General features: G+C 42.2%; 1 protein-coding gene across 1 annotated transcript; it reads left to right on the top strand.

The window, feature by feature from the left end:
- Window positions 1-2,433: 2,433 nt before the first annotated feature.
- STMP1 (short transmembrane mitochondrial protein 1) lies at window positions 2,434-20,570 on the top strand. Its single transcript, XM_038407629.2, has 3 exons — window positions 2,434-2,573; window positions 11,084-11,137; window positions 16,037-20,570. The coding sequence occupies exons 1-3, from the start codon at window positions 2,559-2,561 to the stop codon at window positions 16,115-16,117; spliced, it is 150 nt and encodes a 49-aa protein (XP_038263557.1). The 5' UTR covers window positions 2,434-2,558; the 3' UTR covers window positions 16,118-20,570.
- Window positions 20,571-21,727: the final 1,157 nt, after the last annotated feature.

A 21,727-nucleotide genomic window follows, 5' to 3' on the forward strand; every position in this document is an offset into this window, starting at 1 on the left:
GAGAGTGCTTGCCAGCTGCCTGATTTTTACTCCTGGGGGAATTCTGTGCCACTGCGTACGTGCAGAATTCATGATCCCCACAGATTTTTTTTTCTCCACAGAAAATACATTTTGCTGGAGGGGTGCTGCAGTTACACCTTTTGCCCAACAGGGGCTACTGTGGCACCAGAACATAGAGTAGCCAGCTCACTGGCAGAAGCAGTCAGCAGCATTCCTCACAGAGCCATGCCTGCAGGGCCAGGTTAGGAGGCATGGGATATGTGGTGGGGGAGAAGATGGAGCAGGGCACATGGGGCTGCTGGGAGTCACATAGACTGGGGTTCAGAAGGGCTAGTGGGGGGACAGACTTGGGCAGGGGCTGAATGGGAATGGGGGTGCAGGGCCACATGGGGCTGGGGAAGAGGGATGCAGGGATACATAAGAATGAGGGAAGATGTGCCTGACTGAATGGGAAAGGCTAGGGGTCACCCAGGGTCTGCATGGGGGAGGCTCCTCAACTCCCTAACAATCCCCCGCCCCACAAAAACTCTGTTCCATACGTCTCTCACCCACACCCAACAAGCCTCCAGGATCACTCCCAGGCTACTTCCAGCAATTACTTCCCTCTCCCTCAGTTCCTCTGTTACCTCTGATTCTCCCAAACCTTTGCACTGCTTCTGAGGGGTGCGGGAAATACGTTTCTCTATTATAGTTTAAATGAATTATCACGCAAAGTTCCATGTTAATATGCCTAGTAAGAAATGTTTGTCAAAACAGTATTTCCTGAATCTTTTTTATCTATATTGTTATAGGCATACTTGATGACAGGCATTTTGAAATAAATTACCAAAATAATTGAAACTGGCATGATTTTATTGTGTTATTTTAACAAATAAAATATGCAGAATTTTGCAAAATTTTAAAATATTGTGCGCAGAATTCCTCCAGGAGTAGATTTTGCATTCAGACTCCTACTTTTTGATAGTTTGCTTCTGCTCTGTTTCCCCCCCCCCCATTTATTTCTCTTTTTCCATATGACTTCTTCCCCTTCATCTCAGCTAGTAAGCTTGTCTCCCTTTGGGTCTGTACAAAGTTAAGGGAACCAAAAACAAAAAGACTGCTAGGAACAGGCAACAGCCAGAATGGTAAAACATCTGGAATTACTTCATTCCATTAGTTCATTCACCCTCACTACCAGAGGGCTTCCAAGATTAATAATACTTAGCATTTATATTGCACGTTACATATTCATAGCACTATACAGTAGAATCTCAGAGTTACAAAGACCAGAGTTATGAACTGACCAATCAACCACACATCTGATTTGGAACCAGAACTAGCATTCAGGCAGCAGCATGGACAACAAAACAAAAACCAAATACAGTACAGTACTGTGTTAAATGGTAAACTACTAAAAAAAAAGGGGGGGCCTAAAAATTGACAAGGTAAGGAAACTGTCTGTGCTTGAGTACTTGTGGCACCTTAGAGACTAAGTGCCACAAGTCCTCCTTTTCTTTTTGCAAATACAGACTAACACGGCTGCTACTCTGAAACCTGTCCGTGCTTGTTTCGTTTAAATTAAAATGGTTAAAAGCAGCATTTTTCTTCAGCATAGTAAAGTTTCAAAGCTGTTCGAAGTCCAAGTTCAGTTGCAAACTTGAAAGAACAACCATAACGCTGAGTTAGGAACATTTCAGTTAGGAACAACCTCCATTCCTGAGGTGTTCCTAACTCTGAGGTCCTACTGTACAGACATTACCTACAAAGCTTTGATGGTCATTTACCTTGCCCTAGCATAGAGGCAGGCATTCCTTGACAACATACATTGATGGGTGTGTGGTGTTATGTTTTATACACACACGCAGACAGACACACACAGCTTCAAAGCAAAAAGAAAAGGAGGACGTGGGGCACCTTAGAGACGAACGCATTTATTAGAGCATAAGCTTTCGTGAGCTACCGCTCACTTCATCGGATGCATTTGGTGGAAAAAACTTGTTTTTTCTTTTTTTCCACCAAATGCATCCGATGAAGTGAGCCGTAGCTCACGAAAGCTTATGCTCAAATAAATGTGTTCGTCTCTAAGGTGCCCCACGTCCTCCTTTTCTTTTTGCGAATACAGACTAACAGGGCTGCCACTCTGAAAGCTTCAAAGCAGACTCTCTGCTATAGATTTCGCAGAACTAGCTCCGGAGTTTCAGCCTTGGTGCAGGTTTGGGGATGTTCATGACGCTGGGGGTCTCGTCCGTAGGAGTATCAGACTGTGTGCTTGGGAGGTGGGCGCGTTGGCTCGCGGGAGAGAGACCAGCTCTTGCCCAAGGGCTTTGTGCACGGTGTATGCCCTGAACGCCATCCTCACTCCTCCACCACAGCCCAGTCCCACGCTGAGCTCAGGGTCACCTCGCCAGAGGCGGGGCAGGAGGGCCGGGCGTGCACGGCCAGAACGGGTAGGACGGCTCCGACATCCATCAAACGCCTAAGCTAGTGAGACGGCAGCGGGGACCCGGAAGAGAAGCTGCCGCTGGGGCGAGTTACTTCCCCGCCCGCCCCTCGGAGGAGAGAGGCAGCCCGGTTACACCATGTTACAGTTTCTGGTAAGTGTCTGCAAAGCTCCTCCGTATGGAGCCTCTGTCCTGGTGTCTGCTTCCTCCCCCCTCCGGGCTCTGCGTTGGGAGGGAGGAGGGGGTTGCTGCTGGGGGCGGCCTGGAAAAGACCCTCCCCAGCAGGAGAAAGGCGCCTCTGAGCCTGGAGAGAGAAGCAGCCGCTACATCCACCCATCCGCCTTTCCCGGCTCTGTTCAGCCAGCGATGGCTACGTTGGGCCCTGGAGCAAGTGACACTCTCAGCGCCTCCGCGCCTGTGTGAGGGCGACTGGGAGGCTGGCTCCTGGCTTGATGCTGTGGTTGTCTGAAGGGATCCCAGACTTGGGGCACTGAGGAGCCCGGGGCCTTGTTTTGCAGCTGCTGCCCATTCAGAAATCGTCTGGACTAGGATAAAAGGCCCTTAAGGGTGAACTAACACGTTTTACGAAACCTGAGTGCAGGCTGTATTTTGTCAACGTGCTCGCTGGGCGAGATGAAGCTTAGGCTTTACCGGGGCCCGCTAATGTGTTCAACTACAGCGAGCCCTGACGTGCTCTGGGGTGGTGCTTGTATTTTCTAAGGTTCGGTAAAACACGTTGGCTGAAGTGTGGTTTGTTTTGTTTGGTTTTTTTAAAAAAAAAAAAAAAAAAACCTTTTCCATAGTCTAGATATACCCTTCATGATGCGCCAGCTTCCAAGCCATGGAGATTGAATTACTCTAGAACTTCAGCCTTATGGTTAGGATTTTGGGTATGTCCTCACTGGATAGTTAATTCAAGTTATCTGCACTCAAGTTATGCCTCCTGAGTGAGAGTAGCCAAATTGCAAATAACCCTTAAATTGCTGTGTCCACACCAGTGCTGCACTCATTTGTCTGTGGTGTTAAGCCAGGGGATCTCAAATTGGGGGCTGGGACCCTTCAAGGGGTCATGAGGTTATTGCATGGAGGGTCGCGAGCTGTTGGCCTCCACCCCAAACCCTGGTTTGCCTCCAGCATTTATAATGGGGTTAAATATATAAAAAAGTGTTTTTAATGTACAAGTGGGGTTGCACTCAGAGGCTTGCTGGGTGAAAGGGTCTCCAAATCCAAAGTCTGAGAACCTCTGTGCTAAGCAGTCCGGTAGCACATCCCAGGGTACTTAACTCTGCATTAAGCTGAGTTGAGCCTGTCTAGTTTCTTGCCAGTTCATCCATCTGACTCTCTCAGAAGCTTGTCAGGTGGACTGCTCTTGAGCTGGATACAGTACTTTGAGTACTTTCAGGGTCCACAGCTCCATTCCTTGACATCTGTTAAATATTCACTGTACCAAGAAGGGTTTTTCCTCATTAAAAGTTATGCAGAGATGGAAAAAGAGGAATTATTGTAGGGCCAGATTGTGATGCCCTTTCGCCTCAAATAGTCCCTTTGAAATCAGCAGATCTAAGACCTTTATTCACACTGAATAGTATATCACAATCTAGCAGTTAATTATGTGGATAGCACTTTCAAACACACACATACGTGACTTAGCCTGAAAGTCCCATTTGCAAAAGTGACTTGCTGCATGTCCAACTGCAGGACAGAGGTACAGCTACAGTGCTGTAGTGCCATAATGAGGATGCTTGGTATTTTTCCCTTGACGTAGTGTTAATCCACCTCTCCCAGAGGCGGTAGCTAGGTCAATGGAAGAATTTTTCTATCGATGTATCCGCATATACCGTGCGGGAGGGGAGTTAGGTCAATCTACCTACGTTACACTTTGTGACTTTGTCCTCACCCATAACTGTTTCACATTTGGAGACAATGTATACCTTCAAATCTGCGGCACTGCGATGGGTACCCGCATGGCCCCACAGTATGCCAACATTTTCATGGCTGACTTAGAACAACGCTTCCTCAGCTCTCGTCCCCTGATGCCCCTACTCTATTTGTGCTACATTGATGACATCTTCATCATCTGGACCCATGGAAAAGAAGCCCTTGAGGAATTCCACCATGATTTCAACAATTTCTATCCCACCATCAACTTCAGCCTGGACCAGTCCACGCAAGAGATCCACTTCCTGGACACTACGGTGCTAATAAGCGATGGTCACATAAACACCACCCTATACTGGAAACCTACTGACCGCTATTCCGACCTACATGCCTGCAGCTTTCACCCAGATCACACCACACAATCCATTTTCTACAGCCAAGCTCTGTGATACAACCGCATTTGCTCCAACCCCTCAGACAGAGACAAACACCTACAAGACCTCTATCATGCATTCTTACAACTACAATACTCACCTGCTGAAGTGAAGAAACAGATTGACAGAGCCGGAAGAGTACCCAGAAGTCACCTACTACAGGACAGGCCCAACAAAGAAAACAACAGAACGCCACTAGCCATCACCTTCAGCCCCCAACTAAAACCTCTCCAACGCATCATCAAGGATCTACAACCTATCCTGAAGGACAACCCATCACTCTCACAGATCTTGGGGGACAGGCCAGTCCTTGCTTACAGACAGCTCCCCAACCTGAAGCAAATACTCACCAGCAACCACACATCACACAACAGAACCACTAACCCAGGAACCTATCCTTGCAACAAAGCCCGTTGCCAACTGTGCCCACATATCTATTCAGGGGACACCATCATAGGGCCTAATCACATCAGCCACGCTATCAGAGGCTCGTTCACCTGCGCATCTACCAATGTGATATGTGCCAGCAATGCCCCTCTGCTATGTACATTGGTCAAACTGGACAGTCTCTATGTAAAAGAATAAATGGACACAAATCAGACATCAAGAATTATAACATTCAAAAACCAGTCAGAGAACACTTCAGTCTCTCTGGTCACTCGATTACAGACCTAAGAGTGGCTATCCTTCAACAAAAAAGCTTCAAAAAGAGACTCCAACAAGAGACTGCTGAATTGGAATTAATTTGCAAACTGGATACAATTAACTTAGGCTTGAATAGAGACTGGGAGCGGATGGGTCATTACAGAACGTAAAACTATTCCTCCCCCCCTCCCCCCTGTTCCTCAGATGTTTTTGTCAAATGCTGGAAATGGCCCACCTTGATTATCACTACAAAAGGTTTTCTTCCTCCCCCTCCCCCCCCCCCCCACGCTGGTAATAGCTCATCTTAAGTGATCACTCTCCTTACAGTATGTATAATAACATCCATTGTTTCATGTTCTCTGTGTATATAAATCATCTCCCCACTGTATTTTCCACTGAATGCATCCGATGAAGTGAGCTGTAGCTCACAAAAGTTTAAGCTCAAATAAATTTGTTAGTCTCTAAGGTGCCACAAGTACTCCTTTTTCTTTTTACGTTACACAGGCTGTGAAATTTTTCACAGACCTGTGTGATGCAACTAGGTTAATCTACTTTGGAATTTAAGGACTGGTCTACACTGAAAAGTTACATTGCATAGCTACATCTTTCAGAGGTGTGAAAAATCCACACCTCTGAGATATGTAGGTAAGCCAATTTAACTCTGGTATAGACAGCGCTAGCTCTACAGAAGGATTCTTCTGTTGACCTAGCTACCACCTCTTGGGGAGATGGAAGAACCCCTCCAATTGCTGTAGTAAGTATCCACACTGAAGTGCTGCACTCCTGCAGCAGTGTTGATATAATTGTGCTGCTATAGCATTTTAAGTGTAGACATAGCCTAAGTCTCATTGAAAATCTATCAAACTAAGGGCTACACTAGGAAATTAGGTTGTATGAATCGATAGCTCCTTCCCTTATGGGTGGGAGGCCTTTATCAATGGGTGGATCCATACCTGCCCATCCCCAGTGCCTCAGTAGACCAGGAATATATTAATTTTTAAAGTAGTATTAGGCCACGCCTGATAAGACTCTGAAAATGTACTCTGAATATGTAGCATACCATATGTGTAGATAACTGGGGGGATTAGCCACCCGCATATTCCTTCCTCCCCCCGCCCCCCCCCCAAAAAAGCAAGAAACAGTGAGTTTGGAACAGAAGCTCATTTATCTCACTTTATTAAAAGTGGACAAATTTAGACTTAGTACAAAACTACACACAGTGACATTCAACAGCTATTATTTAACTCCTCGCCCCCTCAAATAAAAAAAGTTGTCTACACCCTCATAATACATTGAATATACTGTGGCCTTACTAATTTTGGTTACATTCTCTTTTGAGTCACCCTCTATATGTCTACAATATACAGCTTCCTTTATTCTTAGCCACTTTTTTTTCTTCAAATCACTCCAGATGTATTCTGTTGGATGCCAGTCAGGTGACTGTACAGGTGAAAACGCCCACTGCTTTAACGCTTTCTCCAAGAAAATATATGCATCATTGATGTGTACTCTAATTCAGTGGCTTTCAACCTTTTTTCATTTGTGGACCCTTAAAAACTTTCAAATGGAGGTGCGGACCCCTTTGGAAATCTTAAACATATTCTGCGATTCCCCCATTGAAAACCACTGCTTTAATTCATTGTGCTTTTTGAAAAACAGGTACTCTTGCTCCCTATAGGAAGACTCAGTTCTAATATCGCTTCATGTATTGCACTCACTTTTATGCTATTAATGAAACACAGGTTACCAATACGTTTATAAGACCCCGCCCATGCAAGTGGAATAATGTTCTTTTTGGACTGCTGCTGCTTTTGTATAGTGCCAATGCATCTTAAAAAGAGTTGCACATGGGGTTGACACCTCCAGTGCAATCATTGGCTCACTGCTACAGTAAAACAAATCCAACCTTTGTATCAGAGTGATGCATGTTAATTTGTGGCAACTTAGAGACTAACAAATTTATTTGAGCATAAGCTTTCGTGAGCTACAGCTCACTTCATTGGATGAAGTGAGCTGTAGCTCACGAAAGCTTATGCTCAAATAAATTTGTTAGTCGCTAAGGTGCCACAAGTACTCCCTTTCTTTTTGCGAATACAGACTAACGCGACTGCTACTCTGAAACATGTTAATTTGTATTTTTATCACACAATTTTTGTTCCAAAAAAATTCAGAAACTCAAAACTGTTTTAAGCATATTTTAATGCTCCTCCAGTCTGGTATGGGTATTGTTGTTGTGTTCTGTCTTTTGGTTCCCACCGCCCCCTCCATTCAAATTTTCACCTTGGGAAGTCTCCCACTTTGATTGACAATGCACTGCCTGTTCTGTTGCAGTGGCTGCAGTTCATTTAAAGCTTCTGGCTTATTTTGAGCCCAACCGTGCTCTGACTTTCTGTAAATATGATAAGATGTACCTGAGGTCAGAGTTCAACACTTTGCCCCCAGTCAAATGATACTTTAGGACTGGGAATGAGGGGGGGGAAAGTATTTGTTAATGAATGCAGCTGTTTGCCTCATTGACTATTCTTTAAACTTTTGGTCTTTTTCTTTTTCTACATGTGTCTGCAAACTCTGACAGATGCTAAAGCCAGATGCCCAACTATATGATTTATTTACAATTCTAATTAAATCCTTAATTGTTGCTAATGCCTTTAATACCTGGCACTTATTAAAAGTAAACAGCAGGGTGCATGCCAATAACAAAGCACAGCCGCAGTTTCTCATTTCCCATTATAGGTGCTGCTGACCTAATTTGGAGATACTGTGGATTTTTAGCCATGTTCGGACTTGGTACCAATAAGTCCCAATAATACATTACATATTTATCAGAAAATCAGGACTTTGAGCTCTCTTTAAAATATATTTTTAAGTTAGCTGGCTATTTCAAATTCTGGTCTCTGTTGATAACGCCGGCAGAGAGCCTCTTCTGAATCACTTTAATTCTTGTGTGTTTGTTAAAAAATAAGCCCACATATCCTACCCCTAGTCCAACACGCGATTTAAAAAAAATTGTAAATGCATATGCATTTCTTCAGAATGGACCCATTTGTAACTCTGTTCCAGTGAAAACAGTGGGTAATAGGACTAAGACACTCAGCAGATTTTGGAATCCTCTTTCTGAACTCAACTGATGTTTGAAGTCCTTGTGTTGCAATTGTCTGATAAAAATCAGTTTTTATTAAGACTTTCTGACTAGTGCCTGAAAGCTGGTGAAGAGAAAAGAGGAAGGGCATATTAATTCTGGGTTTCCTCCTCTCCTTTCCTGTGCGTGGAAAGGGTGTCTGTCTCTCCTTCACCCTAGCTGGAGCTGTAGCAGAGGGATAATCTTTCAAACTTTATATTTTTGCCTTTCAGAGTTAAATAATTGCTTGTTTTACATTTAACATGTATCTTAACGTGTTGTGTGGCTGTTGGAACCCCCTCATTAGTCCTTACAGTCCTTAATTGGCATGTACCCTTTAATTGACAGCATTTTTAGTTGTCAAAAGTGATCAAGATGAAACTGAGAGACTCCCCCTCTTCATGAAGTGGCATCTCTTAAACCCTGTATAACTGATGAAATAGCACATCAAAGTCTAGACTGGTCTTGCATGGAGTGTGTGGAGCTCTGATTTCAGCTAATGTGATACGAGTTGTTTATAGTCTTGTGTTTGACATGCGTGTTAAGATACTTGCAATACAAAATAAGACTCATTGCACGGTAAAGTATTGGACCCAGCTTTGGAGTCAGATGTATTTTAGGCTAAGAGCAGGAGAATGAAGGTGTTTTTGTCCATTCTAGGAGAAAAAAAATCAAGAGAATTTTCTTAGTAAAACTATTTTATAAGGGCTAGACTGAAAGGTTCCCCCAGTGACTAGCAATATAAGCCAGTCTTTGCAAAGAGTCTTAAGAAATTCTCAGCTGCGAGTCTGCTTGCCTTTTGGGTGAATTCATGGACACTGCCAAGATATAGGAAAGGCCCCTCTGCTGGACTGACTTTCAGCATTAAAAGGAATATTAAATCCTGTTTATCTTAGTGCAGCATGCATTAACACTATCCCATGCAAAAAACTTAATTTAATTTACAGTTAAGTTTGTGATAATAAAATATAGCCTTTATACCAAACACACAAAAGGGACACTACATTTTTTTTGTAAAAAGCCAAGAAGTTCTAAGCTCTAAAAATGGAGTAAACAAATAACTTAAATAAATGTTCCATTTCCCTTACAGTTCAGACATTTAGTTAATGATGGCATCAGCATGTGAAAATGTGCAACCAGTTCTATTAATGGCCATAGCTTTCTGACAAGAACATGTTTTCGGGGTTTTTTTTTTACCAGTGACTGGTGCTGTGTTTATGCTGCTGGAAGAGTGAGTTATATTCTGTTCCACTTTGTACAGTGAATACAATTTCTAGCTAAGTTTTGATTTCAAAATCATTACTGTTGTTTTTCTTTTTTTTTTTTTTTTAAAAAGCACCACACAGATTTCCAGAAATGAGGCCAAACTTGCAGTATTGATAATCAGAAAAATCTTATTAGCATTTGTACATCAAGCAAGCTTAATCTGAAATTTAATGATAAGGGCCAGAGTTTTACTTGGAGTAGCTGGATTCTAAGCACTTTGGAAAATCTGGATGTATATTTCTGAGGAAACAATGGGTATTTCCCCCCCCCCCCCAGGTGTGATTGAGACCTGAGTTTCTCCTCAGCCTGCAAATGAAAGGAACTATGCACTCCATTTCCCTCTTACTCTTTCTTTAAACCTCATGGACTGAAGTGATCTGTTTCTTTAGCGCCCAGCAACCGCTATCCCAAGCCTGGGACCTAAATTTACATTCTGTGCAAAGTAGCATAACTAGGCCAGACCAGAAATCTATTGATGCACTGTTTCCTTACAATCTCCTTAGCCCATATGTTTTGTAGCCCACTTCATTTGCGTGTGTCCTATGATTTCCCCTATCTCCTTCCACCCCCCCAACCCAGCATCTATAATTCTTAGTATTTGTATTGTGAGAGCTTCTGTCATAGACCAGTACCCTCCTTGTGCTAAGAGATGTACAATATTAAAAAAAAAAAAAAAAGATTTTTCCTATGCCATTATATTCCCCAGGTTTTAATGGACTTACTATGATTTATCTGGTAATGGGTGTGCAAGGAACTTTACAGAACAAAAGACCAAGCTCTGCACCAAAGATTTCTTGGAATTGTAAGAGAACAGTGATAAAGAAAAGTCTCATTCTGATGGTGGTGTTTTTATAGAAGCCAGGGTATAAATGGGTACATTGTTGAAGGAAGAGAGAGAGCTTCGGGGAGAGTAGTATAAAACTTACGAGTAGAGCTGGTTGAAATTTTTTGCATGAAAAAACTTTAATGAAATATTATTTTACATTTCCTGGGGGGTGGGGTTGGCAAATTTTTCCTTTTTTTAACCAATGTTTTTACCAGAATCTCTTTTTGAAATAGTTAATTTTTTTCGACCACCAAAACCACCTGCATTCTCTTAATGAAAACAAGATTTCAGAAAATGATTTGGGAAAAATCTCCATTTTGAAGCCTGTGAAATGAAAATTTTTGAAATGGTTTCCATGATTTCCCTGCCATCACCATTTTTTTTTTCCAACCTCCTCTATGGCCGAGTGGTCATACATTCTGTGCTAGTGAGGGGGAAATGTTAAACTCCTTGTAATTTATTTTGTCTTTTTTTTTTTTCTTTTTTTCCTCTTAAGCTTGGTTTTGCTCTTGGCAATGTGGTTGGGATGTATCTGGCTCAGAATTATGATGTAAGTATTATTATTTATTGTAGTAGTAGTAGTATTTTGCAGAAGCGGCCCTACCTGTTTTACTAGCCAGGGCAGAAAATACTTTGAGGGCCCCTTCCACAAGAAGTTGAGCTCAAACAAACCAACAAAAAAAGCTGGCCAATAAGCAGAGCAAAAATGACCAGCCAATCAGAATAAAGCAAAAAAACCCAATCCCAAAACAAATCCACATGGCACAATGATATGGCATCCCATGGAAGTGGGCAACCATCTTGCCCACACCTAGAACTGGCCTTGATTTATTTGTATTACAGTTATGCTTAGAGGTCCCAGCTGAGATCAGGGCCCCATTATGCAGATGTTGCACAAACACATATTAAGATACAGTCTCTGTCCTGAAGAGGAGCTTATAGTCTAAACAGACAAAGCAGGGGAAAATGGTGGCTCAGAAAAGTGAAAAGACTTGCCCAAGATCACACAGCTGGTCAGTGGCAGAGCAAGGATTAGAACCAGCTCTCCTAACTCCTAGTTTAGTGCCCTGTCTCATAGGCTACACTAGCTGCCACACAGTTCTATTTCTTTATGTATGAAAGTTTGATAGCGACTTGTATATCTCCCTCCTATGAATGATGAAAATGGAATTGTCAGGAGTGTTTGGGAGGGCTCAACCTGTTGAGTTCTGCTTGGAATTTTATGTAGACCTGAACTCTTCCTTTTCTTCTTTGACTGAAGTTTTCTGAACATGAATTAAGGGGAGATTTTTGTCTTCCAAGAATTTGGAGCAGAAGCCTTGAGGCTGAGCCTCCAGACTTCGGTAGCATCAATGGAACTACTCACATATGTACAGATTTGAGGATTTAGTAGATCTAAAATTAAAAACCTACTGTCCAATTAGAAATTGTATATTTAAAACATTCCTTACCTGTGCTACTAATGCTACCTTAAAATTAAAAGAATCTAAGGGTGAGATCCACAAATGTATTTACATTCCTAAACCCCAGACTTAGGTATCTAAGTCCCGGTATTGGCTCCATTACGATGCACAAAACTTTCTCTGAACTCTGTAGACACCTAAACTGTCACTGTGCCTAAATATCAGAGGGGTAGCCATGTTAGTCTGTATCCACAAAATTAATGAGTTCGGTGGCACCTTAAAGACTAACAGATTTATTTGGGCATAAGCTTTCATGGGTAAAAAACCCCCACTTCTTCAGATGTCACTGTGCCTAAGAAACGTTTTACTGCAAAACATTAGGAGCTTACATTTCTGCCTCTGAACAAGTTCGCTGGCGAGCCTGCTAGGCGTACATGCACCTGTGTCTTGCCTAAGCCGCAGAGTGACTCACAAACCAGAGGACAATGGGTGTTCAGATATCTGACTCACCTAAGGGGCCAGATCTGGTAGCAGTGCTCAGAGGCTGCCTACCAGATCGGGTCCCGTTCAAAATCCAGTTGAAGGAGGAGAAGGTGGTGGTATTGCCACTCCAGTGATTAGAGCTCTCGCTTAGGATGTGGGAGAGCCAGGTTTGTTTTCCCCCTCTCTGCCAAAAGTGGGGAAAGGATTTTAACAGAGATCTCCCACCTCTCAGGAGAGTGTCCTAATCACTAGTTTATGGGATATTCTGATGTGGGGCTACCTCCATCTATCCTGTTTGAAGCTGTTCCACTCTGGCTAATTAATAATAAATGACTGCTTATGTATTTATCCACCACAACCACGCCCTCTTCCTCTGGCCATTTTAGGTGCCTGCCTTACTCCACACAACTCAAGAAACAAGTTAGGCATCTAAGCCAGCTGACTCCAGGCAGTGGGTTTCCATTCTTTGATTGCTAAAGAGAGATTGTCTCCCTGCAGCCTGGTCTTAGGTGATTATCTCTGAGAAGGGCTGGGGTTACCATGCCCCCCCCAGCCCCCTGTCAGCATCTCCCATTGCCTGGCTTAGGTGGCTCCCTGCCTACTGTGCTGTTTTTTGTGGATCACAGTCTAAATGTATAGTGAGCTGTAGCTCACGAAAGCTTATGCTCTAATAAATTTGTTAGTCTCTAAGGTGCCACAAGTACTCCTTTTCTTTTTGCGAATACAGACTAACACGGCTGCTACTCTAAAGTCTAAATGTATGTCTACATTAGCAATGTTACAGCCAGAGGTGAAAGTAAGCTGGTCCAATCTGCTCCGGAGTAGCAGCTGACCGTACCGGCGGGGGGCAGCTTCCCCAGGCTGGTGATTTAAAGGGCCCAGGGCTCCATCCACCACTACCGCAGTGGAGCCCTGGGCCCTTTAAATCGCTTCCAGAGTCCCAGGGTAGCGGCGGCGGCTTTAAATCGCCACCAGAGCTGCCGCAGCTGGAGCCCCAGCCCTTTAAATCTCAGTGTAAAGGGTCTGGGGGATTTAAAGGCCCCGCCTCTTCCGATTGAGGCCCCGCCCCCCACTGCTCAGGACTCCAGCCTACCGGTAAGTCCTTGAAGTTACTTTTACCCCTAGTTACAGCAGGACAGCTGCAGCGCCACTCAGTGTAGATACTTACGACAGCAATGGAAGAAACTCCTCCCCATTGCTGAGGTAAATCCATCTTTTCCAAGAGGTGGTAGCTAGGTTGACAGAAGAATTCTTCCATGAACTAGGGCTTAGGTCAGTTTAACTATGTCTCTTGGGCATATTAATTTTTCCCACCCCTGAGCAATTGTGGCTAGTCAACTTAACTTTAGAGCATAGACTAGCCCTAAGGCGCCTGTCTTTTCCTATTCATTGTATAGGGAACCTGGGTGCCTAACTCAGCTTGTTGGATTATAGTGTGTTTCTGTGACTGTCTGGGTGTCTTTGCTCAGCATTGTGACACCTAAATCCCTTTTTGAACCTCATCCTAAATTCCTTTCATCATTTGTGACCTGTGTACTTTTGCTTTTCACTCATCTTGGACAATGAAAATAATCCAGAGTTTAATTTTCCTCATACATTAACAGAATCCTGCTATCTCGGTGTTGCAAATGCTGTAAGGGAATGGTATTCCTTAACAATAAATTGTTTGTTTTTAAATCAGGGAAATTTCATTAAGCTAGGTTTTGTTAAAGCTTGTTTTTACAAAACCTATACTGTAATTTAGACCTAAATTCACCTGAGTGTATGTTGCATATGTAATTAATGAAAGCATGAAGTATAATCATTTTCCTGCAGTACAACTGAAGTGTCACCACAAGAGGGCTAGTTCTGCTTTTAATTCAGAAGAAGTTCTCCCCGGTGATGTAAAACTGATTTGCTAGCATGAATCATGTATTTGAGTGTTACAGTATCTAAGATAATTTTCCACATGGTTGATCGTAAAAGCCCCAATTATACAAACAGGGTGATTAAATGTAAAAGTTAGGATGTTTTTTCTCTGCAAGAGCGTGTTTGGCATGTGTGTAAAATTTCTTTAGATAGGGAGCTCTTTTGGGAATAGGCCTAAGAGTAAATTAAACAAGGAGTTTAAGCAGTATTATCACCCCTACAGATGCTGCTAGGGAACGTAAAGGTAATTCAATGTGTAACTTTTCATAACGAAATTCAAAAGCTTCAACGTTCTGCTCTTTCATATGTTGTCCCCAATCCTACAAATGCTTATGCATGTGCTTATCTGTAAGCATGTGAGTAGCCCTATTGACATCATTGAGACTACTTACTTGCTAAAACTGAAGTATATGTACAAATATATGTAGTTTGGGGGACTTAGTTTCAGTTTCACAAAATTGGTCCAATTTGCCCCCACCCCACCCCCCTGCAAAAATATTTCTGACATTTCCCATATGGCTAACCTGACCACTCAAGTCATGAGTTAAGCCCCAAAAAATCGTGAAATTTGGCTGAAAAATCGTAACCCAAAATGCATATTTTTATTCATGTTTTATTTGCCTTTGGTGTTTGACGGTTTATTTCCCGTTTGGGTCTCATCTACTAACTGTTCTCCACAACCATGAGAGCTAGAACCTTAATACAAAAGCTGAGATTCTCGCATAATCAGTTAACTTGGGGAGCTGTAGCTTTGAGGGGAAAAGAAAACAAATTTTGTATGATTGCCACTAAAATAAAGAATTTGCAGCATGGCATTTGCCATTATCAGTCAAAAATTTTGATTGGTTCATTTTCAGTCTAAAATGCTTCTATTTTTAAGGGGAGACTGCTGGAGTTTAGCAACTGAACTTGATCTTTAGAACAATTTTAATTTTTTTCTTTAAAGTGTGAAATTTCAAAAGGTTGCAGATTTCAGTGCAAAAATTGACATGGGAGACATTTTTGGGGCCAAAAAATAGAGCAGAATAAATACTTTTGACATCTTGCAAAAAACATTTTCCTCCTTTTGCACAGCTCTCCTTATAGGTTTTAACTAAGACTAGAAGGAACCGATGTGTTTATTTACTCTGACTTCCTACATTATACAGGCCATAGAAATTCTCATTACACTTTGGTATTTTCAGAAGAATGTGTTAATATTATTGAGTTGGTGTTTTCTGGGGCCTGCTCTTTGGCAGTTCATTTTCTTCCGGTGAGGTAGACAGGCTGTTCCTTTAAATGTCCTATGTACTCCTTTATATGTCCATCCTTCTTTCCCATTCCCAGCAACAACAAAAATTACCCCAAATTAGGTCTAACTCTCCTTCCATCCAAAAAGATCTGGATGAGACTCCATCTGGGGTACATCAGCACCACCACTGAGTTGACTAGAAAGGGTTGCTTAACATGTCTGCAAGCCACTTCTTCCTTGCCCCACCTCATGGTACTGAGCATGCTGCTTCTGTCCAGGGTAGTCCTGTGGAGTGGGTCCAAGGAGCCAGGTCTTTTTATATAAAGTGTAACGCTAACAACAGTTTTTCTCGCATTCCTTAATTAATCAACTAAACAGCTGATGATGTCTAACTTTTTTTTGTTTAAAAAAAAAAAAAAAAAAGATTCCTGACCTTGCAAAGAAACTTGAAGATATTAAAAGAGATGTGGAAGCTAAGAAGAAACCTCCCAGTGACAAATCCTAAGCCACTGATGTTGCCCGGATCATCTCCAAACAAATTTCAAGGATGTAATTCCCCTTCAAGCTACAAATTCCAAGTAGAAGTGTGGCTTTTGGGGATTTCCTCCACTTCCAGTCTCCCAGAACCTGAGCTGAAGTGCAATCATGAATGTGCGGTGAGACCTAACATCAGGAGTTTCAGGGAACCTGATTCTGAGCTGATGTAACTGGAAAAGAAAGTTTGGATTTTCTTGCTGTTACCTAATATTTTATAATCAATTTTTATATGGCTCAGCTGGAGATCACTGCAAATCCTACAGTTATTCTTACCTGATGCTTTATAAAATTAATGCTTAAAATGCCTCAAAAGAAATTAAAACAAATGTATCCAGAAGTCACTTCTGAAGAATTCTTTTGTTCCGAGTTTTATATTACTCCACTGTCCTTTCTTTAATCCTCCTGTGTGGGACTGAATCATGGATAATTTCAGTCCCTGTGCTGGAGATGGAATGAGAGCTTTCTGAGTGTCCAGTGAATTTACATGTAAAGTTGTCTGTTTCCACTGTTGTATATTATCTTGTTTTTGGCTCAAAAGGATGTAAAAGACTACCAACTTTAACCTACATTTTACCTTCACTGGTTTTTCTTTCTCTGCTCTGTTGCATTGCCTCACCCCATTTCATTTTCACTCCTTTCCCCTCCCCTTGGTCACTTTGGAACACTTATCTTAGGCTGTGGATGATGAATCAGCAGTTGACTAAGTGAATTTGAGTCCTCTTCTAAAAATGGTTAAGCGTACAGCCCTTTTGCATCCTCTCCTTATTATCTCAAACAGCTCTCTTCCCCGGGATGAGAGGATTAGCACACTGAGTGTAGTATTTGACACACCTTACCAGTCCTTCAGCCCCCTGCATTGCCTACAAACCTTTTCTTTTGTAATTGGACAGTAATTTTAGTATGTATACAGGTTCATCTTATCACCTCACTGAGCATGCTCTGGCACTACTTAGCCTAGTGTGTTCCCCTTTACCTCTCTCAACCACAATATATTAAATGGAAATGCAAACCCTTTAGTAGGAGGCATTGATTCATTATGTAAATGAACTCTTTTTGGCCTGAACTGTAAATGAGACACATCCTATCTGGTAAAAAGAGATGTAAATTTATTAGTTAAATCAATTTTTAATTTGCATTAAGTGCAACAGCCCATCAGTTTGGATTTTTACTGTTCTCCATTAAAAAAGCATCCATCCTTTGCATTTCACACGTTTTTAGAAGTACGTGTATAAATAAACAGACCCATCAGGTACCCCTTATCGGTAACCCTGCAGCAACAACTATAACAAGAATTAATTAATGTCACAACACCTATATAAGGTAAGGGGGTGGAATTATCCCCATTTTACAGATGGCAAATTAAGGCAGAGAGAGATTAAAGCTAAAATTGTCAGAGGTGTCCCTTAAGTTTGGGTAGCCAACTTGAGACACACAAGGCTTTATTTTTCAGAGTATTTAGCATTTTATAGCACTGTATATGTTCAAAACAACTCAATTTGACTCTAGTTGCAGTTGGAGTGCTCAATACTTCTGCAAATTGGGCCTGGGTATTTCAGGTTGGGCACCCAGTATATGTGAAATATACAGTCAGTGATCTCTAGTTTAAAAGTCTGATTCAAGTAACTTGCTCGGCATCACACAGGAACCCCATGGCATAGGAAGGATAGAATCCAGTTTTCTAGGGCAGCATTCACCTAAAACCATCCTTTCTTTTCCTACAATTCCCTGTCTCAGTCACTACTGCTATTGCAACAAATGACAGAGGGTTTCTGTGACCAGTAGCCACCTTCACTACAGAGCCCTTGTTCCTTAGCACCTATATACCCTCCAGCCCCCTCCCACTGCTCTCCACCTCAACAGCTCCTGTACCCCTCAGCCTTCCCCCACCATCCTTCAACTTCTGCAACTGCCTTTTCTCTGCCTGGCCCCCTCTCCAACCCCATTCAAATCAGGGTTCCTTTCTCCTGTACCTCGGTGCCAGCAGGGGGAGCACAGAGAACAGGAGGAACAATTGCAGGGAAATTCCTGCTCAGTCTTGAATCCTGGGGCTGGAGCATGCACAGAGCAGTCAGAAACTTATGAGCATTTAGCTGCCAATCTTATTCATTTGCAACTTTACAGAGGCTTATAACTTAACCAAATTTGGGCACATTTTCACTGGAATGGCAAATGGCACTCCCTGACCAATTTCAAATCCAGGCTTCAAAAAGCAGAGGCTTTACAGCAGGGATCGGCAACCTTTGGCCCATGGCCTGTCAGGGAAATCCGCTGGCAGACCGGGACGGTTTGTTTACCTGCAGCATCCGCAGGTTCAGCAGATCTCAGCTCCTACTGGCTGCGGTTAGCCATTCCAGGCCACTGGGGGCTGCGGGAAGCAGCGGCCAGCACACCAAACCTGCGGATATGGCAGGTAAACAAACTGTCCCAGCCCACCAGCAGATTTCTCTGATGGGCCATGGGCCAAAGGTTGCCAATCCCTGTTCTACAGTTTCTCAGCCAAATAGTTGTGTGTGTTTTTTGTTTTTTTTTTAATATGGGCAGAACTATTAACTTTTAATCTCATTCTTGGAAATGGCCAAGCCATTTTAGCTGAAATTTTCCAGAAAAGTTGACTCTGAGTCAAATACTTGGCATGGAAAATTTCAGACTGAAGAATGAAAGTTTGGCAAGGTTATAAACGACTGAAAACAGGATCTTATAGAACAATCTTAGTAATAGATGGTACCATCCCCACCTATAAAAATAAACAAAGTAGATATTAGACATTCCTACCAGCCGTTTAAAATGGTAACACTATTTGTTGGGGATTCCCATAGGCATCATGGTAGAAGTGGGTCTGGAGAAGGAGAAAATAGCATCACTGATGATAGGAATTCCCTAGGAAAACACAGCTATGCTTAACCACTGTTGAGCGCACATGATTCTTTGAGAGACTCGCTTTGGGTGATTCAAAATCTATTCAAGTTAATCTTGCAGTCTGTACTTATGCGCTCTCCCCCTAAGTATTGAGTACAGAACTAGACTCATGCTGCCTACTTTTTTTAAAAGCCCCTTTTGAAAATGTGATGGATTTGGTAATAAACAATCTGAGGGAAATTATTTTTCTTCCTTTCTCCAGAACTTTAGAGCCAAAATTTTGACATACTATACTTAAAACCACTCTGATTTCTTCAGTTACCACCTACAATTATTTGAACACTTATTGTGAATTTAGTTTTTTCCCAAGGAGTATATTTTGCTCTTCCTGCACATCACACAAAGATGAGTAGGGAATGAGTATTTAAGGTTTCTCTATAATTTTTGACCATAGAAGCTGCTTTAGCATGAAAGGTGCAATTTATATCTCAAACGTTCATCTGATAATTCACAACACATGTCAAGAAATTTTATATCAGCCTAAAAAGATTTTCAAATAGGAAGAACCAGGCATATCTGTAGTGCTATATAAACAATACAAAAGTATTAATAATAAGGGTTTAAGTTTTTAAGTATTCCACAAAGTTTGCAACACCTTGCATGATTAGTCCAAAATTACTTTTCTTCCACCTGGAAAATTGGAGAGCTTGATTACATTTTAGAAGGCAGTAATTCTTGAAAATTTTTCAAGCCCTATACAATTGCATTAAACATAAGAGTTAGCCATAGGCTACACTACATTATACTGCTGCATAACCCTCATTTACATCCGCCTGACAGAAATTCTATCTGGCATAAAGCGTGCATGATGCATAGTGCCTGCAATGCATGTTACAGTAGGGTTCAGAATTGTTTTGGCCACAGAGGTGTTATAGCAGGTCACACACAGCTTAGACTAATGGAGAGTATCTTTGAGACACCATCTGGCAGCCGGTTTCCCATTGCACTCAGGAATCACTGCAATGAGCATATGAACGATACGGAGGTAAATAGCTGAATCACCAACCAGAATCTACAACCTCTCTTCCTTGGCAAAAGCGCCTAGGATTAACTGGGGAGCAACTACTAGCTCCATTTTCTATGGCTGAATCCTTCATGGAGGCACAGCAATGGGAGAGAACAGAGCACAGCCTGTTTCAAAGTTTGGGGAAGGAAGATCTGGAACGCTACCGCAGAGAGGCTACATTACAGAAGTTTAAATAACAAAGGTAGAGCCTTTGACCAACAAATAGTAAATCACAGAATGCTTCAAACCAAAAAGCTGTCAATTTAGCTCAAGTTTAGCATTTCCTCTGACCCACATCTAACCCAACCACCTGCTATTAGAGTCACTGGGCTGGTTGTCTGTTGCCTGTTATAGCTACCCCAGTTATCCCAGAATACCTTGCTATGGAAAACTGCTGATGCAGCCTCCCCACCCAATATACAGGCGCTCATTGGCCTCATTCAGGTCAAGCAGCGCCAAACTGAGACTCCTGCAGAATCCTCATTTATACAAATTAAGGCAAAAACTCCATATTCTGGTGGTTTCGATATCTTTCTGCTTAGGATCTCATTCCCTCTCCCCTTTCTGTTCTCTTCACTAACCCTTTTCTGCCCTGCCCCCAACAGACCTAAATGATGGAAGTCTTCATTCTAGTTAAAGAAGGCTGAACATGGTTTTCTGGAGGCCATCTTAGCGCAACTTTGAGCAGTGATGAATCTTGATGGGAGGCAATTCCTGCTGGCCTAATAGCAAAGGACCTTGTCTCTGTGTATTAACTGACATAATATAAAATCCTGGCCCAAATGAAATCAATGGTAGCACTCTAATTGCTTTCTATGGGGACTTAGACTTCCCTCTCCTACCACTTTGTTAGTCACGTCTCCCAACAGGTTCATGTTGACCTCTCCACATATGCTTTTTTTAGGGGGTACTGTGATGTATTCTGTGCTGGCCTGGGGACAGCGTGTTGCGTTGGTCGTGCCAGCTTTGGATCACTATGGCCAAGACTCATAAAGATACTTAGGCCCCACCTCCCTTTGTGCTACTGGGCCTATACGGTTCAACTGGCCATGGCGTGCACACAGGACAAAGACACAAATCAGTGCAATATGTTCAGTGATGTGGGATTAATTTAATTAATATCAATTACGCAGAAATGGCAAGGCCTAAACATTTTATACAAAATGTAAATATCACTGCTGTGTGATGGCGTTACTTTTGTGTCTTAGATCTGGTGCCTCATGCAATGAGGTAGGCAGTTAAACAGTGTAGAGAAATTCCCTACACTGCTTTTTATGTCTTTCTCTGGGGAACTGAAAAAAATAGATGTTTGTCCGTGGTGTCTGCTAACCTTTATGGATTCCCAAGAGGTGGATCCTATTTATTGAATACGTAGCAATATAAGATAACAGATGTTATTCACTACTTCTCTTGAAATATGCATTAAAATTTAAATGATCACCACAAACTGTCATGTTTACTGCTTTGAAGAATAGAGAAAGTTGCAGAACTTATCCTCAGAACAGATGTTCCATGAAAACAGAACTGTGGTTTGTTTTCCCCCCCCGTTGCAGAATATTTGGGGGCCAGAAAAAGAAGTGATGGTATATAGGCATAATCACAGCACAAGCCTTCCTCCCTCCTGTCTCCCCTTGATTTATATTCCATCTTGTTACA

This window comes from Dermochelys coriacea, chromosome 1, assembly GCF_009764565.3.
Source record: "Dermochelys coriacea isolate rDerCor1 chromosome 1, rDerCor1.pri.v4, whole genome shotgun sequence".
Lineage (NCBI taxonomy): Eukaryota > Metazoa > Chordata > Testudines > Dermochelyidae > Dermochelys > Dermochelys coriacea.